Source organism: Physcomitrium patens, chromosome 9 (genome assembly GCF_059467195.1).
Source record: "Physcomitrium patens ecotype Gransden chromosome 9, ASM5946719v1, whole genome shotgun sequence".
In the NCBI taxonomy this organism is placed as follows: domain Eukaryota; kingdom Viridiplantae; phylum Streptophyta; class Bryopsida; order Funariales; family Funariaceae; genus Physcomitrium; species Physcomitrium patens.
This window is the reverse complement of record NC_143418.1, coordinates 14,415,798-14,436,315: the sequence shown is the minus strand read 5'-3', so window position 1 is coordinate 14,436,315 and position 20,518 is coordinate 14,415,798. Positions and strand designations below refer to the sequence as shown.

At 38.6% G+C, this 20,518-nt stretch overlaps 1 protein-coding gene across 4 annotated transcripts; it reads right to left on the bottom strand.

The window, feature by feature from the left end:
• Window positions 1-3,459: 3,459 nt before the first annotated feature.
• On the bottom strand, window positions 3,460-13,623 carry LOC112286580 (protein TOPLESS-RELATED PROTEIN 2). 4 transcript variants are annotated; one of them, XM_024528564.3, is made up of 25 exons: window positions 12,380-13,621; window positions 11,657-11,836; window positions 11,309-11,422; window positions 10,966-11,124; window positions 10,618-10,792; window positions 10,280-10,403; window positions 9,989-10,116; window positions 9,659-9,800; window positions 9,443-9,552; window positions 9,175-9,244; window positions 8,923-8,996; window positions 8,696-8,791; window positions 8,406-8,501; window positions 8,076-8,203; window positions 7,581-7,815; window positions 7,011-7,178; window positions 6,576-6,734; window positions 6,034-6,183; window positions 5,763-5,873; window positions 5,459-5,638; window positions 5,097-5,225; window positions 4,883-4,978; window positions 4,571-4,759; window positions 4,241-4,413; window positions 3,460-4,070 (listed from the first exon to the last, which is right to left on the bottom strand). In XM_024528564.3, exons 1-25 carry the CDS (start codon window positions 12,457-12,459, stop codon window positions 3,860-3,862), a joined length of 3,477 nt encoding a protein of 1,158 aa, XP_024384332.1. In that variant the 5' UTR covers window positions 12,460-13,621; the 3' UTR covers window positions 3,460-3,859. The 4 variants fall into 4 exon arrangements, with proteins under 4 accessions (XP_024384332.1, XP_024384333.1, XP_024384334.1 ...); XM_024528565.3 differs by having other exon boundaries at window positions 9,998-10,116; XM_024528566.3 differs by lacking the exon at window positions 6,576-6,734 and having other exon boundaries at window positions 12,380-13,623.
• Window positions 13,624-20,518: the final 6,895 nt, after the last annotated feature.

Here is a 20,518-nt window from a genome sequence, read left to right as displayed (position 1 = left end):
GAACCTTTTAACGAGTTGTAGGTCCACAAGGTGCTCACAACGGCCAAGATACAAATGATTAAGGTAGGAAACATCGTAGCATTCAAAAGCATGTCTTGCCTATGGTATCCTATAAGAGTGATGGCGCAATCAGAAATGACACTGGCTAACGTCACTGCCTCAGTTATAAGTTCCTCGCGACAAGCGTGACGACATGACTTTGGATAGTAGTCACAAGTTCACTCCTGCAAATCAGAACTCAATCAAAACAAAGAAATGTAACATAAGTCCTAATTCAGGAAAGTAAATTGGCATTGAGCATTTGAAACTTGACAGAAAGCTTCAGATTTTTGATAGTATATTGAAAGCTAGGGAGCCACTCAAAGTGCATTTATGCGACCTACCTTCGAGAACTTCGGCAGACACAAACAAAATGAAGGCTCCAGTTACGTATTGAGTGACAGAGTAAGGCAGGATCCCGAAGTCATAGCTGATAATTTCGCCAATGCAAGTCAAAATTACGGTTTGGGCCCCGAAATCAACTAAAACAGAACTGTTCTTATAACTTATCAATTCTAATCGCATTTTTGCAATAATGATAAAAGTGAGGGGTAGATTTGCAGTTATCAAGAATACATGGGTATTCTTGAAATTTCAACATATTTCAGGGGAATGTATGATATTTTCCCTAAATTAGATGGTAATTGGTATGTTCTATTGGTATATGTTACTTAGAATACAGTATTTTTTATGGTGTAAAATATATTGTGATTAGGTAATTAAACTTTCTTTTGTAACCAAGCTTTGCTTTTAACATTTGCTACTATGGATTGATGGAAAAAAATATTTTTATAGAAAATTTATTAGATGAATATCATTAGTTGTTTATAATCATACTCCATTCACATTATGAGGCAAAATAAGAACAATTCTTTCCATTTAAAAATAATATTTTTGAAAGGAAGAGGTGGTATGGTAGAAGAATGTGTGAGTAATAAATTTAACAAAGAATTAGAGAGCTCAAATACAAAAAAAATTTAAAGAATACAATTTGTTGGTGGGATGGGAGGAAGATAGAACATTATTTTTAAAGCATAACAACTAAAACATAAAGTATAGGCTTAAAAGCTATAAACTGCATTTGAAGTTGTGTTCTAAAGTTTATTTTGTTTTATTTTATAATTATAAAAATATAATAATATTCAATTTCATTTTGAATAAAGTAATAAATATATTTAATTATTATTATTAAAATAATGTGTATTGATTTCAATTGAAGAACTAATAAAGGGCATTTGCAATCCTGTAACATATTGTTTAATCATTGTTTCTTTTGGCTTTTCTAAAGAACAATTTCTGTAATGACTATTTTTTTTCTTTGATACCCACAAATGAAGAAAAAAAAAACTTGAAATCAATTTCTAAAAAATCTTGGATGTGGATTTGGAGAATTCAAAATCTTCAAATTATATAAACCATCCTAAATCTTGGAAATATGATAATACATTGTTTCAAGAAATTGATTAAACACTATAGTCCTATTTTAAGAAAAATGAAAATGGCACTCATGCCAAACCTAACATCACTCTACTATAAGGCAAAACTCACAAAAAAAAAAAAAAAAAAAAAAAAAAAGCAAATGCGGTGGTGTTCAATTTTCAGATACAATTTGGGCTTTGTGGGGGTAAAAAAGAAAATGCCAAAATTTAACCATCGTAATCCTAGTTGTAGACTGGCAATTCTAGCCTTGCTGCAATTGGAAATATGGGCAAATTGAACTCAATTTAGTATTCACAACGTTAAATTAAGTATAAAGACTTGATCAAATAAATAAAATAAAAAATCCATCACATGTCAAACTGCAACTCTAAGAGTCAAACTACAACACCCTTGTGGGAACCCTTTTTTATCTGAACTGACAATTCACAAACTGACTGGCAACCAGGGGCTTGTGGGGCCTTACAACAGCAGCAGACTAACACGCTGCCATATCCGTATTTCGGCATGATTTGCCCCAGTCATGCCCAAAAACAACAAAGGCAAGCAAGCAAGGCTCCATGATAATATATTACAGAATGTACTTGGCCATCAACTGGACTTGAAGGAATCCGCTACTAAATTTCTGAGCTGTGACAGTCTGAGTTGAGGTTTCCTCTTTGGGCGTTTCTGCGATTGCAGTTCTGTCCTCCTCCTTAACATCAGGCTCCCTCAATGAAACAGTGTACCGTATGTTCAACCAGGAAAAATAAAAATAAAAATGAACATAAAAAAAACTTTAAAGAAAAAAAGAAAAAATAAAACAAAACAAAATAAGAAATAACGCTTCTGGTCTTATCCGTGAGTTCTGACAAACTTGGAGACAGTACCTCATATCCGAAGATAGACTTAAACCCCATTGAATAGGGATAATCATTCCAGTTCTGGTAGATGGTAATTGGGCAGAAACTGTACCGAGACATAGGTAGAAGCTAAACTATTTTCTTAGAAGAAAGTGAAACCGAAGATAGGAGAACTCTTTCAAAATGAAGCATATGATCAGGGTAAAGCAGTACAACAGTCTTTTGTGAGAGGAGAAGCAGGAGCAGGTCTGACTGTGTCAATGTGTTCGGTGTTTACCGTTTGGAAGCTTTTCACGGCTGTCTAGGTTTTTGTCTTATTTTGTCTTATTTTGTGTAGTGGTTTTCAGGCACCTGATGAAATAAAGGAGCAAGTGATATTCTCGATGTAAAGCCTTGACGGCCCAGCAGAAGCAGCAGCGGTAGTGGTGAGCCCAGTGCACGCTGCAGCAGTTGCCTTAGTCATCAGAAGTCCTCACTAAACTAGAACCACAATCTACTACCTCCAATTGCTTAGCTCATGAGTCGGCGAGACTCATGAGGTGACTGTGCAAGTAGCTTCAAGCCCTAATTACCAGTGCCAGCGACTTCACAAACTACCCACAGGGTGGGCCCGTCAGCCACTAAAAGCTTCAGGATGACACGTATTCAGATAGGAAATTTGCTATGCTAAGTTTGTAATGCTATTTTACTTGCATTCCGCTACTACAAATATGCGATCGGCGATTGATAGGACATATTGTGAGCGCTTCACAAACTAGGACGTTTGTGAGTACTTCACACATTGTTAGACTAACGATAAGAATACGTTTCAATCTCCAGTTTCTTGTGCCCAGCAGTGTCAAAGCAGCCCTTCCTCAGAACCTCGCCAATTGGAAATTAGACGGAATGAGAAAACGACACACGAGTGCCAAAACATAGTGAGCGCGCAAAAGGAAATAGCAGAAGAGTGATCAAATACAGTGATCAAGAATCAAGTCTTTTATGTTTTTCGCAAAACTTAGCAGTAGCCATAAGTACAACGGAAGTTTTCAAAGAACAAATACAAACACAGGTGAAAAAGTAATACATGAGAAATGCTTGCATCCATAAAATGAATGCAGTTCCAACTTGCCAAAATAACAATTCCAACTCAAACATCGAATTCGAAAGGAGAATTTTTATCCAAAAGTGATTGATGGAAACAAACATTTTTCTGTACAAATAACATCTCCTTACCTCCCCCTAACCCAATATCAGGTCAACTTTCGTACCAACGATTTCAAGTACTCACCAAACGCATAGTAGACCTAGACTACGTGGCCTTCGCCTCCGGTTCATTTTTTTTCTACAACGAGCTCACAAAAATGAATCCAAACCCCGGGTCGCAGGCCACAGGCCATGAATCAGTCTCTGGAACTCAAGAATAGACCCATCTTCACTATCTTGCAAACAGAAGAAATCATGGGCCTTGCATGCATATGTTGAGAAAGAGGTACAGTCCCCCAATTGTAAGCTGCGCAGCTACAACTGCTACAAAAGCTCTTTGTAGTCACAACTGTACATCATCTTGGGGTTTGGTCTGATCCTTGGTTGCCAGAAGCAGGACCAGATGGTACACCACTAGCTGTTCCATTGTCTGCAGGGGGCCCCGTCCCCCATTTCCCCTCAGATTCTAGTGGCTCTATTACTTGTACACCTCCATCACTCAAGCCCAATGCAAATTGGTTTGGCTCTGCGGGATGCGCAGCAATCACTAAGGGGTAAACTGTCGATCTGCAACACCAACAAAAATCATTAGTTTCAAGTCAGACGTTACAAAAAAGAAACGAAACAAAAACATACTGTGTTCCAAGATGATGCATGAATCCACCTAAGTAATTTGGTATACAGGTGCATCTGAATCGGATGAAATACAATACTTCAAATCAGTGCAGATTACATACCCACTCACTCCCGGAGGTATGTGCACAGATGGGGCAAGCCTGCATCGTGGTCGTAAGCTTTCAGCATCGAAGACGCCAACAGAGCCATCGACGAAGCCCGCATAAATAAGCTGACTGTCGCATGAGTAGGTGGCATTCGAAATAGCTGCTGGGAAGGGGTTTTGAGGGACCCACTGCATAAAGCCAAGCAAAAGCTTATGAGAAGATGATTAGTCCAATAAGACACAGTAATCAAATCAGTCTCTTGTTTAGATGGTGCATTCCTAGAAAGCAGTTCGACCTGACAACACAATGTAATAGTGTCGAGGTAAAGAGATAAAAGAAGCAGACCTGGCGAAGACGATCTAATTTTGCGGCCTCGTACACAGCCAACTGTGACTCGTGGACAACAAGAAGTCGAACTTGATCGTTGTGAAATTGAACGCGGGTGTCTCCCATAGATGGTGATCTCCCACCAGGCTGAACTTGCACAAACTTAGACTTTCGCTTCTCCCAGCCATCTGTTCCCCACATACACAACTGCAACAAAAAAAAAACATGTCAGCAAACAGCCTCCAGTCCAAAGACAAATAAGAGCTCAACAAAATAAATTTAAAATACCGCAAATCGACCCCTACATACGACTAATGACCTAATATGTACCTGAGCATCCGCCCCTGATGATACAAGCACATTGAGGGTATTGGAGAACGCCAAGCCAGTGATTCTCTTCTGATGGCCCTTCAACTTGCTCTTTACCTGCCAACAGCAGAAAGCTCTAATTAGGCACATTATTCGGGATCTAGAATACAAACTGACGAATACAAATCAACATAGGTACGGGAGATCACAAAGAAAGAACGGCCTGGTAAAATACCTCATCTACACGAACATTATAAATCTGTATTGTTGAATCCTCCATTCCTATGGCAATGATGTTGTTGTCTTGGGGATGGAACGCAAGAAAAGTAGCTGCTGGAGGTGGCGGCATGAATGTCGTCATGACCTGAATCACAATCCGAAGGCAACTGTCAGAACTGCCATGTTCAAGCATCACCAGCAGAGTAATTTTTTAATAATAAAAAATGGCTTCAATTTTTTTAATAAAGGATTCGTGCATTCAGTTATACAGATAAGATAAAGAAACAAAGCGAACTTCCTAGAAGCCAGAAATGCATCGCTGTTTCATAAACAAGTTCATCAGCTGAGAAAGCCAATGTCTAAATTCGTAAGCTCTACCTTGAATGTCATCATATTGAACAAAGAGACTTTTCCTCCCGAGGCGGACATCACATAAGAATCATTCTTCGATAGCGCTATGCAAGGCACAGCATCTTCAGGGTTGGTTTCGCTGATGTCATTGGTCATCAAAATACCACTGGCAGGTTGCCACAACTGTGGGGAAACGCTTGCAGTAGCCTGAAAATTTTAATTAAGACAATTATAAGACTAGTATTCAGGAATATTATACCAAAGACTAGAGACCAAATGAATAGGCAGTGCCCAAAAGCAACCAAAGACGAAACAAATAACAAAATCACACCTTTCCATTTATATTCCGCTCGTTTCGTTGCCATTTCCAAAGCTTGTGCACAGCATTCGAAGCTAGTGCCAGCAGAGCAACTCCTGCATTCGTGTAAATAAGCCTTGCAACCTGTAGCCACCATCAACGAATTGTCAACTACAAGCTTGATGCAAAGTACATGACCAGCACTCATGCATTACTGTTGTAAACTGGGAGGGATATAGTTAAGAAGAACTTGAAATCGTGGAGGACTCTACATAACTCAATATTGTTAGAAGAGACATCAGACCTTGTTTGGAGGCAGGCTGTCGGGCAATCTTATTGTCCGGCATTGATTCTGCTCAGTTATTTCTGTCAGCTTCCAGCTCTTGCTTCGGTCTGGGATTTCGTCAGGTATTCTTGGTTTCGTCTCAGGTGTGCGCCCTCCTTCCATACCAGACTGCACAAAAACCATTTCGCTTTTCGTTCAACACTCCAAGTGGTCATTAATCAGATATAGGAAGACAGCAGTAACAAGAAAGGCATGTTTGTACACACAAGTCTGGAATTACCAATACAAATCGCCTTGTCTGTCAATTATTAACTTGTGGGGTTCTAGCTCTGGTATCAACCAGTTCCAAGCAATAACAATATTTTCAAGCTGCAAGTTAGGAACTGACTCAGAGGAGGAGTATTGATAAGCGGCTTGTACAACAAGATGGAGAAAAGCCATGTTGTAAAATCGCACACACTGATGTGTTATACTAAGAAGACTAAAACGTGAACTTCAAAATTGCAAAGACCAGAAATACTGTTTTGACAAGATGTTGTGTGCATGTTTCGAAAATGTACATGGTCATTGCCGACCCTTTCTCGTGGTCGGACCCTTGATCCCCCCATGTTTAGGGTTGGACCATCCATAACGGACCCAGCCATCGACGAAGAATTCGGTCGTTCCCCACCGCCGCCACCTGGGGTGCTCACGACCCCAAGTGCATTTCCGACTGGCGGCTGCAGTAGGTATGCACTTTGACAGATTAGCGCAAACACTAGCTAAACATTCGTTGGCGGTTTGGTTGCCCGTTAAGCTTGCTTGTTGGAAATACTGTAGTCAGACTCTTCGACTATCACATAAAATATTCAAGCCTTGTTTGAGCGAAGACTATGTTGTCACTCGCTGAAGCAGAAGTAAATGGCTTTCGATTTAATTAGTGTACGTTCGTTAAAAAATCCTCAAGTAGTTTTCAACGTTATGTAGAGACAAGGGTAAGAAACGTTTCAGATAACCTTAGAAACAGCAGGTTCCGGAGGAACTCGATTAGTATCATACGCACGAGCTTCCAACGCACGGAGCATCTGCATCCCATCGCGATTAGCCAAAATCTTGATGCCATTATCCGAGGTAGTGACAGCAAGCAAAGAGCCGTCTTTGTTGAACCTGAGACGTGGACTTGCCTGCAACACAAGAATTGAATGTCAATTCATGGTATAATTACTAGCAAGTGTCTGCACAATTTATCACAAAAAGTACAGAAGGTTGGGGTTGAATATCTCTGTCGGACCCATTCAATCTGCAAGTCAGATTGATTTTACAAGAGAACCTCAGAAAGATATTTTTACATTAGTGTGCGCACTTCAACAGATAAGATCTTCAGCTAATTAAAACACTCAAGGTTCATAAAGTAAACACTCAAGGTTCATAAACTAGTTCTTGCTGCAATAATCACTACTTCAAGTCACCCCAGAGAGTCTCCCTAGCCAGAGTGCCAGTCAGCTAGAAGTCTCAATTGCAACTTTTAAGTACCTTCTTCACACATGTCGCTTTTAATAAGACGGTATTATTCAGTCAGTACTCACCGGCAAGCCACCCTCTGCATCAATTGTAGTAAGCAAGTTCGTATTATCCATGTCCCAGAACTTGATCAGAAATTCGTCACCAGCAGCTAGGAAACGATTTCGGGTCGTATCAAACTGCACAACGCCGGCGGATCGCTTGCGGAAACCTGAGTATGTCCGCTTAATTGCGCCTTCGCTCTCATTCCATTCCACCAGATAAGATTCTCCATCTTTGCTAGTTCCACAAGAAAAGAGTCTGGCGTCCACAAAGAAAAAATTCATAATCAAAAATCATTGTCGCAAATACAAGATGGACACATCACGTCCTAAATTCACTCAACTTAATTCGAAAGCGAAGTTGTTGATCATCGTGAAATCGTCGATTGACACAACACAAGAGTCTACACATGTCCACATGCTACAAGAAAACCACGCACATTGATCTTGGATAGAGCGTTTAGTTGTGCACACCAAATAACTTCAAAACGTAAGAAAGGAGATTAAAGTTTGGAATACCTAGTGCCGTCAGCACTGTAAGCCATTGTAGTGCACCAATGACCAGGTGCATCGTAGTCAACTCTAGATCCAAGGAGATCATAGAGCCAAGCTTTTATCTTGCCATCAATAGCTGTTGAGAATATAAACTGAAATTGTAGGCCATTCAAACAATTTTAGGGCTCATGCTGTACAATGCAGTACAGATAGAAGCACATTTCTAACTACCTCGTTGGCAGCTTAAATAAGAGGTTAATTTTCAGCACATAAAAGGCATCCACACATTTCTTACCCAACAACACCGATGCAGTGAAGGAAAGGAGAGAAATAACGTAAATACAAAAATCCAACCTGAATACTCTCTTTATGATGAGGACAAACAGAGTACACAGGTGCTTCATGTCCTTCAAAAGTGTATTGCTTACGTCCTGTTGCAGCATCCCAAACCTGCAGGATGCACAAGAAGGTCCATGAAAAAGATCCACGTAAGATTATTTGGAAAAAGCCTTAGAGTCTCCATTAAAAAAACATACAAAAACTTTAAGGCCCAAATACCACTGTTCATGCAATACAAGAGTATTCTGGAACATGAGACACGGTCTATATTAAACATGGTCACAAAATAGTAAATACGAGGGCACCTTGATAGTTTTATCATCTCCGCAAGTAATGACACATAATTGTTTGTTTGGATGAGAGAAAGCCAAATCGTTAACACCGCCTACATGAGCGTCAATCTGATACAACACACATCAGCACCAATTCGTCAACAGTGGATAATGAGGGCAGAGGGGGGGAAGGAAACAGTCCTCAAAGTCAGAAAAAAATGAAAACAGATATAGTCAAGTCTGGATATATTTAAGCAGACCTCCAAATGTTGCCGCAAATCACTGCCACCATTGTAAGCATAGATGTGTACGATATGTTTAGAAAACGCAACACCTGTAAGAAAAACAGGCACAGCCCTGCTCAGAACGCGAACGAATGACGAGTTTTCATGACTTGCAACCACAATGTACATGGATAAATGTTAAACTTTAGTAATATAATAATAAAATAAAAGGAGAGAGAGAGACAGAGACAGAGACAGAGACAGAGAGAGAGGGGAATGTGTGTGTACCCAGTAATGTGCCATCTGGATTCCAAACCGTTCTGTTGACTGATACAGCTGGATCTTTGACCAATGCAGCCTGTCACAACCAATCAGATAAATATAGCATCCAAAGACAATTAACTTCGATAATAGCAAATCCCTTCAAAAGCATGAAATGAAAAGCGTATTTGGAAATGCATGTTTCAAAAAACCAGTGCCCCATTCGAATGGCGTTCAAAACAAGCTATCGTCATAAGAACTTCAGATTGCATTTAAAATTGGGAACAATACTGACCTGCATGGGCATGGACGCAGCAGTAATGTCCCAGACTTTAAATGTTCGTTGGGCAAGCTTCTCCCTCGAACCCACTTCCCAAATTCCAATATCTCCAACGTTTGTACCCACTGCACAAACATCCCAAGTTATTTGCATGTGAATATCAATGGTCTACACAATAGTAACAAATTCAACAGTGGAGTTCGAAATTGAATAGAAAGTAAAAATACGTACCAAGAAGAACACTTTGCTGGATTGGATGAAAATCCATACTCATAACGCAAGAACCTTGATTGAGGGATCGGGCTACGCTCTTTGGCAAGTCGTCAGGTGACACATTGTTCTGAGGATGACTAGTACCACCAGGAACAAACACCTGTCACGCAACCCGCCTCAGAAATCGTCGACATAGTGCAAAAGAGATTAAAATTAGCATGCGGCTAGACGCCTGCACCCAACAGGGCAACCAAGAAAAGATCTCTCCCGACAGAGTAAGACGAAGCATAGCTACATAACATTCCATATCAATTTGAAAAAGAGTAATAAATGAATCATGATGCTTACTGTCTTGACCTCATCAACTGATTGAACGCCAGGCCTGGCTCTCTTCATGAGGTGCTCGGAATCAGCTGACTGATAATCCACAGTCGGAGTAGTGCTTGGTGGGGTACGAGGCCGCTTCAACAATGCAGCTAATAACATATGCATAGAATAGAACAATGAATACGTTGTCCTACACTTCTTACATACTATAAACTATCTTAATCATAGCTAATGACCATAAAGTAACAGCTGAACTTTATTCACGAACCAGAGACAAGGCTTCAAAGTAAGACTGAAAAGATAACTATCAACCTGAATTAGGGGGAGCAGTCAGAGCAGCTGGTCCATTCGCAACTGGAGCATGTGGTGCTGGTGGATTGGGGTTTGCCATCCATCCCGCTAAAGAACTTGCGGAGGGCGGTGCGGGTTGGAATGGCTGAGATCGAGAAAAGCCACCGATAAGAAAAAGATGGAACAAATGGACCGCTAATCAACTACAAACCCTAGCACTGTTCTAAGGCAAACCAGTTCGGCTCGTTTACGAACAATTACGAAATATTATCACAGATCAGGGTTTTTGTCACTGTAAGAGGATCCATTACCATTATGCAAATTGAAAATAGAAATCCATAATAATTGCACACACTTACACTGTGAGTACCAAGAGGAAAGGCACCCTGCTTCGGGATGCCACCCACCAAGGGATTATTAGCAGGCGGTGGGGCTCGAGCCCCATTAGGAGGCCCGCATGTGTGATCAATGAAGAGTGTCTTAATGTCAGGATTCGGCCTTGGGTTTTTGCAAAGCTGATGCTGCCAATTGAGACTGCAAATAGATAAACGAACACATAAAAATCCTTCATGTCAATACTCTGGTGAATTCGAAGGAAAATACAAAGTGCGGTGTTGCATGCCACCAACAATGCTCAACTACAAGCAGAAGCCACCACCTGGATAATCTTGAGGAGCTCAAGGTAGAACACATGGGCTATTTATTACCTCTGATTAATAAGGGTGCGCAGGCGAGATGCTTTTAATGATGGAAAAGCCAACTTGTCTCGAAAGAGTGGATTGGCTTCTATTAGTTTTTTGAGTTCTAGAAGCATAATGTTTCTAGCAGATTTGGTGTCTCCGTACTTTGACAGCTGCTCATTTTCCCTGAACCAAACGAATCCACAGCAGTGATGATAAACTTAGTTACAAGCACTCATAGTTCCATGAGGCTATCTGAGCACCTCTACAAAACCCCTTCAATGGAAGCTACATATAACAGGAAATGCACTTGCTGACAGTAAAATGTGGTCTCCATTAAAACTGTCATTGTGCTGGCGAAGACCCTAACCTGAAATTCTCTAGAGTAAGAAGCTGGGTGATCTCCTTGTAGAGCTCCTCGTTGAAAGAAGAGAAAACCTTCAAATCTTTCACGAGTATGTCAACAGCCTTCGCCCGATCTTGCCTGCATGAGACCATGAGTTTCTTGTGAGTACCTCCCCCAAAGACGTACCTTACGCCCTGCTCTTTTGATAAACACTGAATCATAATTCAAACCAACCCCATCCGATAAATGAACAAAGTAACAACTCACCAACTCTAACCAAGATAACATCTTCCCCCAGAACGAGACTTAAATCAATGTAGTCTGCTAAGAATCACCCCAATGACTCCAAACGAGATGCAACTGAATACGTACTTGTCCAGAGCTTCCAGGTACTTTTGTTTCCGTATCTCAAAGAAGATTTTCATTGAATAGCGGTTGTCATCCACCTTAGTGAACCCAGATAAATATCGTTCCACCTCCTCCCACTCACCACCTTGAACTTGGTCTTCAAAGTACTTCATATTGAAGAAGAATCCTGATTCTTGCTCCAACCTGGTTAGAAGGTATTATAAAACCAGTCAGTACAGATTGCAGAAGAAACAAACGTCTGTATGCACATTTTGAAAATGACACCAGCTTCACGTAACGCAGATAGAACACCAACTCACCGGTGCTTCACCAACTCAACTAAAACATACTACCGACAATATCTCCACATCCAAACGTACTACAAGAGTGCAGCTGCTGAATACTATCAAAGCTAAAAGTGGCGATTCCACTGTGATTGACACCATACATAAAACGACAATCTTCGAAGTAATACTCCTAATAGACTAACAGGACCTGCATATTTGCACTACGGACCAATTCAGTCAACAAACAATCTCTGACATTCATGAAGAACTATTGAGGGGAAATGTTGCGAAAGTTCCCTAACATGCCAGTACTACTATAGGTTAAAAAAACTAAATCAAATACGAAAATAAAAAAATGTGAATGAACGAACAGAACCGAAGAAGTACATTGTCGCAGACTCGGAAATAATCAGTTAATTTTCTGGGGTGGAAATCGAAAAAATGAGAAGGGCGGACTTACTTGTGCACTGTTTCCTTGAACTTTTCTTCATCAAGGAACTGCAAGATCAGGAACACAAGTTCCCTACTCAAGGACGACATTGCTCCCTGCTTATCGGCTACCTTGCTCCTGGATGATATGTGCCTGCTTTTACAATACTACCTTCATTTATCTGCTTATCCTCTTCCTTTCTAGAGAGAACTAGAAACTAAAATAAACTTTCCTCCTCGACAAAGTTCTCCAACCTGCGCTCCCAAGCGTTCAAGCGCTTCCCTGATTTCCCGCCCTTTCGGATAGATCACCAATGTTCTGAGCCTTCAAACAAACTATGTACTCGAGCCCACAGACGGTAAAATCTGACGATGGATGCTGAAAAAGGTAAACCCAGATAGGATAGATACTATCACCACCTCGGAAATGGAGGCTCAAGTCCGCCTCCTTACTTCAGGATATCCAACCGCGACTCATCCGACCAAGAAATACTGCAGGTGGTACAAACAACCTTCTCTCCCCTCCCTGCAGGGGTCGCAACTCCAGATGCCACGACAGCGTGTGACGATAGTGTTCTAAGGTTCTCACTCCCTGTGCGCTGAGCTCCGCTGACGCTCCTGCTGCTCCTCCTCCTCCACCTTCTGACCCTAACTCCTCATCAACCCTCGCTAACCATTTGCTTCCTCTCTACTTTATTTTTCCTCACAAATGGCCAACCTCAGTTCAGTCCACCAACAGCCAACGCACACAAGACGCTTTCACAAGCACCTTCGCTCCTCCGATTCTCCACTTCCGCGAGCGTGACTCTGGCCCGCACTTTCTAGCTTTATCTCGAAAACCACAACTCTTAACCTTGACCCCCGTGGTCAACCTCCCAACATCCCCATGCTCACCGATGCCTCGGCTATCGCCTCCACCGTTGTCCGCCTCACACCCTAACCCTTCAAACGCACGCCACAGCAGCCACCGCTCCCTCCGTGCCTCCCGCTCACATCGATCTCCTGCTCTCGTGCTGCTTGTGAGCTCGCTCCACCACACCTGGTGGCCACCACCAACACGCTCGCAAACACCACTTAACTAATTCAAAACCAGGCTCAAAAAAGGGCACAAAAATGTCAGGAAAAGTCGTCCGCGACCAACAACCAACAACGGCACGCTCCTCCAAACCACGTCGGAAGCCCCTCCAGGTCTCGACGACAATGCACTCGACGCTCTCCAGAAGCACTTGGGATGGGGCAGAAGCAGAAGAAGGAAGAAGAAGAGGATTGGAAAACCTCAGGGCAGAGGGGCGGCGCGAGGACACGCTCGGCCTTTTCTACTCTTCACTCAGCGACCTCCCACCCTACTCTCGTTTCGTACCACGCGACCTCGTTTTCGACCCTCCTATCCTAGCTTGCAGAGCTGCCGGCCTCTGAGGACGCTTTGATAAGCCAACCGGAGTATCTCCCTGCGTTTCACTGCTGTTATTAGCACCCGAGTGCGCTTATCAGATCAGTATCGGCCACTGCACTTATCTGCAGCAGTTGGCTATCAGATCAGAGGGATGTTGTCGTTGAGTGCGGGTATCGTATCATGGAGTGTGTGTGTGGTGTTTTTATATGATGAGGGGGGGGGGATGGGTCACGCAGACCCTCCATCCCCGAAGCTCCCCCCTTTCCCGGAACGGAGTAGGCTCGGAGTTGACGTAGCACCGCCTTGGCTCAGTCTTGGATCCACGCCTCCTTTTCTGAGCCTTTGCTTCGGTTCCGAAGCTACTTTTGTGTCTCTCAGCTTTCTTTCCTTCATCCCTCTCCCCCCCCTTTCTAATAATCCTTTTCAGCGCCTCTTTTTTGCCAAAATAGATCAAAACTAGGTCAGCGTTTGGTGTTGCTCATTAATTGTTCGCATAGTTCATATCGTGGAAAACCCATGAACAAGTTTTATTGTCTATTAGTATGATTATTATTATAGTTATTATTATTGTGTGTTACCCTTGTGTTTGCAATGGAGAACCTAAATTAGATCAAGATAAGTGTGTGTGTGAGAGCGAGAGGGAGACAAAAGTGGGTAATGAGTTAGTTGAAAATGGGAGTTTTGGATTGGTTTGTGAGTTGAGTTTGTGGGCTTAGATTAGGGCTTCCTTGCATGTAGAAAGGTGGATGAATGGGACTCGGAGAACAAGGGGGGAAATGGATGAATGAGAGGCTTTGGGACTTGGGGTTCTTCTCTTAGGAAATATATCTGCAAAGCTTTAGCACACCCCCCTTGTCCAGTAAATAGCAGCAGCATATTTATATTGTTTTTTTATCCTAATATATCAACAGTGTGGATACATCAACCCTCTGCACCCATGTTACTAACAATGTTAGTTGTTTTATAAATAGTAGCAATGGGGTCTTTTTCTTACTCAACGTTTTACCATATAGTTACTTACCTCCATCTTTTTGATTAAATGTTTACCTACAAAATTGTTCATATGGTGCAATCTCATCTTCATAATAACTTAGTAAGAACAAAGTTAAAAGCTGGGTGCACACATTGCTTACATTTCTATCCACAACCAAACATCTCAAAAACATTACTATCATGGATTGGCAACAAAAACATAAATATAGCACTAAACCACCCACTCATATTCTTGTTGTCTTTGTTCACTTCATATTTTAAAAGAAACAGTTTATTGTATAGCATGAAATGGGGTGTGGGTTCACCTCACCTGTTTGAAATTGTGGAGGCTCACATTCAAGTACTTCCACTTGAAAATAGGAGATTTAACACAAAATTTGGCTCAAGTCTGTTGTGCAATTTAATATTGTTATCAGTGTGAGTGACAGGACTTGTGGAAGGCTGGGTAGCCTCAAATGATGAGAGACCATTTCTGGGTGTTGTTCCTTCTTTTTTCCACAGTGCTTGGCTTTTGGATTCACTGCATCCACTGATTTGATATCACACTGATGCAATCAAAAACACAAATCTATAAATTTAAAAACAAACAAATAAAGTCTGTGTCCTTATTAATTGTGTGCCTTAGGGATGATATTTCATCTGTTTTCATTGGCTTGAGGTCTCATTCCGAGGCAGAGCATGGCCCCCTTTTGCAGACAGCCATATTTAGCCTGTGAGGAAGGTATACCAATAACAACAATGTTCAAGTATGAGCATGTTAGCAAAAGTGTATTGAGTGAATAATAGAAAAACATTATTTCCATGACCATTGTAACTACACCTGTGTTGACTAATCTATGATTAAAAATGTATATAATCCATTCAATTCTAGCATTTTTTCTTGGCATCACTTTTACTCTTTCTGTGTGTTATTTAATAAATAAATATGAATATGTGTACATATATTTCACATCAAAAAATAAGTATTTTCATCATCAAAGCTCATGATCACATTGTACATAATTTTCTTCTTAAGTTGGAAATCTTGACTCTCAAATTCAATACTTTCTAATATACAATTCATTCATGTCCACATGCCTTTTAAAGCTTCTGTAAGACTCATGCTACATTAATGCATCTTTACTTATTTGGATGACTTGCATCACGCTTAGTCTTTAAAATACTTTATTTTCACTCAACCTAGAATCCATTTATGTTGCTTGGAAACCAGAAAAATTAATGGTACAACAATAAAAAAAAATGAAAAATAAAAACTAAATATCTGTCAATCATGTCCATATTTCGTAATTTGTGCATTAATGTATCCAGCAGTAACCCACATTCTTTTTATGTTCAAACTGTGTGCAGTTGCTTTATTGATTTTTCTATTATAAGCTACCTAACATTCAATTTATATTTGTAGTTGTGTTTTGCTATTTGTTTTGTACTTTTGTACATTTTCTGGGTCATGCCTTTCTTTTGACATCTCAGTAAACCACAACTAAAACACAGTAACTTGAGAATTTCATTCCATAAAGTGCATTACTACAGAACACATCAACATTTATTAATAACTATTGAATATGTACGGATTAAGATTCATTTGACACTGAAATCTTCAATTAATCTCAGGTTATTTTGTTAGTTTTTAAACTTTTCCTCATAACAGTTTGCATTTTTATTTATTTAAGTAAATTTTCTTAATTTCATCCAATTCGAAAATTTAATAGCTTCAACCTCACACCTTGTTCACGACATATAAAACTCCTAAAACAAATTTGATTGTAGGATAATTTCCTTTAATTTACTAGTAGATGCAATTTTCATTGATTACATAAAATATTTACATTGCTATGTATGGATTTTATAAGAAACCAAACCACGCTTTACTGATATATGTATATATATATATATATATATATATATTTCAGATGTTATATGTTTTTGCAAAAAAAGAAGTTCTGATTGCCATTTATTTCCAAACTAAAAGTATCACTACTCTTTCTCTTGTTTTGTTTCTAGAAGTATTCACTTTCAATCTGATTCATGTTCAATTAACTTGCTTCGTATGTATAAACATGTATTAATAAAATTTGACTTTTATGCTATTTTTGGTTCTTTCATCTTCAAAAGAACAAGAGAGAGACCAATTTTGTGTACTTAAATTAGGAAATTTATTATCACACAATTGTTTTTTTTAGTGCACATGAACCATACTGAACACAACTTAATTTCTTTGGTGTTTGAAAAGCCTTAGTCTGATGCATGCTTTATAAATAAACTCACAAATCATACATTTTTCACATACCTTATTTACTTTTTTTTTTTGTATGTTTTATGTGCATTAAAAACCATGAAATGCCACAACAATTTATCACACAAATCATCCCATGAACTAATTCTCATTGCTACTATTTTTTATGTGTTTCACCAGTTTGGATATTTGATGCAATTCTTTGAAAATGTATTGTTATTGTATATATATATATATATATATATATGTGTGTGTGTGTGTGGGGGGGGAGAGAGAATTCATAAGAGTTGTTTACATGATTCATGTCTACACACTTATTGAAGATGTGGAGATTGGGAACACCAAGTTCAAGAGAACGAGAGAACAGGGAAGTGGATGGGAACACCCACCATGGGAACACACCCACCCACCCACCCACCGACTGAGCCCATTAAAACAGGGGGTCGTGTTGAGATCCATCGTTGGACAGCATCTGTTGATGGATGGATGAGACACGAAAAATGATAAACTACTGGACGGATGTTAGATAGGTGGATGGATGATTATATATGCAATTGTGGATGAGATATATGTTTTCACACACGGTTTGCATGGTGCTCGCAAAAACTTCATTCTAAACCCTAACCCCTAAATTTCTACTTGGTTTTCAACATGGAGCAAAGCCATTTACATTTGTGGAGCTTTTGCAAACACTGATGTTTTCATTCTCTATTTACGCATTAAGTATGTGTCATTTGTGTTGATGAGAATACATGAAACACTATTTGTTTATTATATTTTTTTAGATGCTATTCAACCCGTGTTTCTATTTTTGCACAACTTCAAATGGAACAAAAAAAAAAACATACTAGATGTGGTGATTAGCAAGCATGCACACTTGTATGCTTGGTGTACTTGCAAGGTATGGAGCATTATTCATTTTTTTTGTTTTTTAAAAAAATACCCAATGTCTTTTGACTTTTTTCAATACTTCTAAATACAAAGTGTTTTGGGCATTAATTGCTAAACTACCACAAACATTGAATCCAAATTCAATGCCTTTTCAAAGATAATGTAGATGATTGTTTGTTTGGCGTAATCATACACAATAATAAATAAATACATGGATAAACAAATAATACAATGTCTGCAGTATAGGCTTTCAATCAGGTTGTGTAGAGATGTCACATGCACAATTAAAACTGTCAACTTCAATGGTTGAAATCACAAACTTGTTTGTTATTCTCTTCTGGGATAGTTTGAGATTAATTATACAGTTCAAACGAACTATTTATATCCAGGGACCAGTAAAGCAAAAAGTATCACAATTTGATAAATATAATCAAATTCTGAGTATGAAAGTCTGATAAACTGTCATGATAAACAATTACCTATATTAATAGCAATGAGTTATGATGCACTTAATGATTAATGTTGACCCAATTTTTTCATGTATAATCATACCTTTTACATTTAATTGTTTCATATGACCCATATTTATCAAATACATATAATTTTGATAAAGAATAATAATAAAAAAAAAAACTACCATAGATAAAAACTATGAACATGAGTCACCAAGACACTATGAGAAATTATTACTTTCATTCCATAATTGATGACATATTCCTCTTCTGCCATGGGTTTATATTTAATGGAGGTAATAAACCAAATTATATTTGAGAATGTTTGATAACAACACCCAACTTCATATCAATTTAATCTCCTAACCTGTATGAAGCTGTAAAAATACAACTGTTTCTATGAAATAATGTAGGTGATTTGATAATGTTCTCTGTTCAGTATAAATAGTGAATTTGTTCCCATTACATACACAAGAGAGCACAAACATTAAATAGAATATGAATATGAAAGATGAAATCAATATGCTACTATGCTGAGTAAAAGAGACTTCTGTATAATTATTTAAAAGTGGTTCAATAAAAATAATAATAAATATATACCCTACAGCATACGTTCAATGAGTTTTTCATGTACCATACATGTAGCATCACTTTTTGGCATTGTTCAAGTGATGGGTATTGCAGGGTGTAAAAAGGTAGTGTCACATCATTTTTATATTTTTAGAAAAAAATATATTTATGAGCTTCAATTCATAAGTTTGAATCAGTCTACATGTATATTTACTATGCATAATTTAAATTGTTATGTGCAAATATAAATATATATTATTTAAAAAAAAACAAACAAATAAAACTTGGTTGAAAGTTTTTGATTATTAAGATAAAAGTTATTCTACTAGATTAATTAATTTTGGCTATTGATTTGTGTGGATTTGAATCATGTATTGCATGAATCCGAAACACAAATCTAAGCCAAAATTATTCTTGTTCCACATTTGTTCAAAATCACAACATAATTATTAATGCTACTGAAACAAAGAGGAAGAATCTGCGAGCAGAAATCAGATCAAGTATTCAATAAAAATAAAAGGGAGTCAATTGTTTATTTGGTTGCGGAGTTAATATCTATTACACGAGATTTAACATTAGATCATTTTAAAAAACAAATATCATGAAAAATATCAAAATTTCACCAAGGAAACAAACCCCAATACTAGTTTAATTAATTAATGACCAGTAGTAAATTAAGAACAGTAAGACTTTCCAAAATCATATTGTACAATTTTTGGCTAGTTCTTAAACAAATAAAAAATAAAAATAAAATAATATGAAAAACAAACGTTCATTCCATTGCACTTGAGATTCATCCACATGTATAATCCAAGGCTCAAAAAGTATATGTATCGTTTCATCCATTCAACATGGGAGCTGTCTCATGGAACCACACAAGGAAAATATCCTTCTTGATGTGTGCTATGATATCATTCATCCATATATTTTCATCCTTCCATGGGGGCTCAAGTATTAAATGAAACAATACTACATTCATCCATGTATATTCATCCTTCCATGGGGGCTCAAGTATTAAATGAAACAATACTACATTCATCCATCCGTTGCCATTTCCGTTGGTTTCCTGACTGTAAGGGCTCAAGGCCAGGCCAAAAGGGTTCGCAAAGAGTTCGCGAAGGGTTCGCAGAGAGTTCCCATGAGCGAAAAGGGTGCGATAAGAGTCAAACCCTGACATGGCTATGGTATGGGAACAAGGGGAACGACAGCGTTTCCATGTGGCCTATTAATATTAAATAACTCTGGGGTTATATTATCCACCATCCACACTCACTAGTTGGTTAGTCTGGACTCACTGGTTACCTCCTCCTCCTTGGATGAATGAATATATGGATGAATGTGTGGATTGATGAGTTGAATTTGTAGTTTATGAAAATATACTATTTTTTAACATACAATTTTGGAAATATATCTCTTTAAAAAAAATATATATATATATATATATATATATATGTGTGTGTGTGTGTATTTAGTATAAAGCATTCTTATATTTTTTAAATGGTAATTATATCTTCTTGTTTATTTTTAGATAAAATACAATATCTTTCATAGCTAATTTATATTTTTACAAATTATATATATATATATATATATATATATATATCAAATATGTTAATGGCTACAAAGCTTGTTTTATTT

Coding starts and splice junctions, on each gene's coding strand:
- LOC112286580 (XM_024528564.3), bottom strand. CDS start 12,459: ATGTCGTCCTTGAGTAGGGAACTTGTGTTCCTGATCTTGCAGTTCCTT. Junction 10,793..10,965: donor CGCACCCTTATTAATCAGAG/GTAATAAATAGC, acceptor ATCTATTTGCAG/TCTCAATTGGCAGCATCAGC. Junction 9,801..9,988: donor CAGTTGATGAGGTCAAGACA/GTAAGCATCATG, acceptor GTTGCGTGACAG/GTGTTTGTTCCTGGTGGTAC.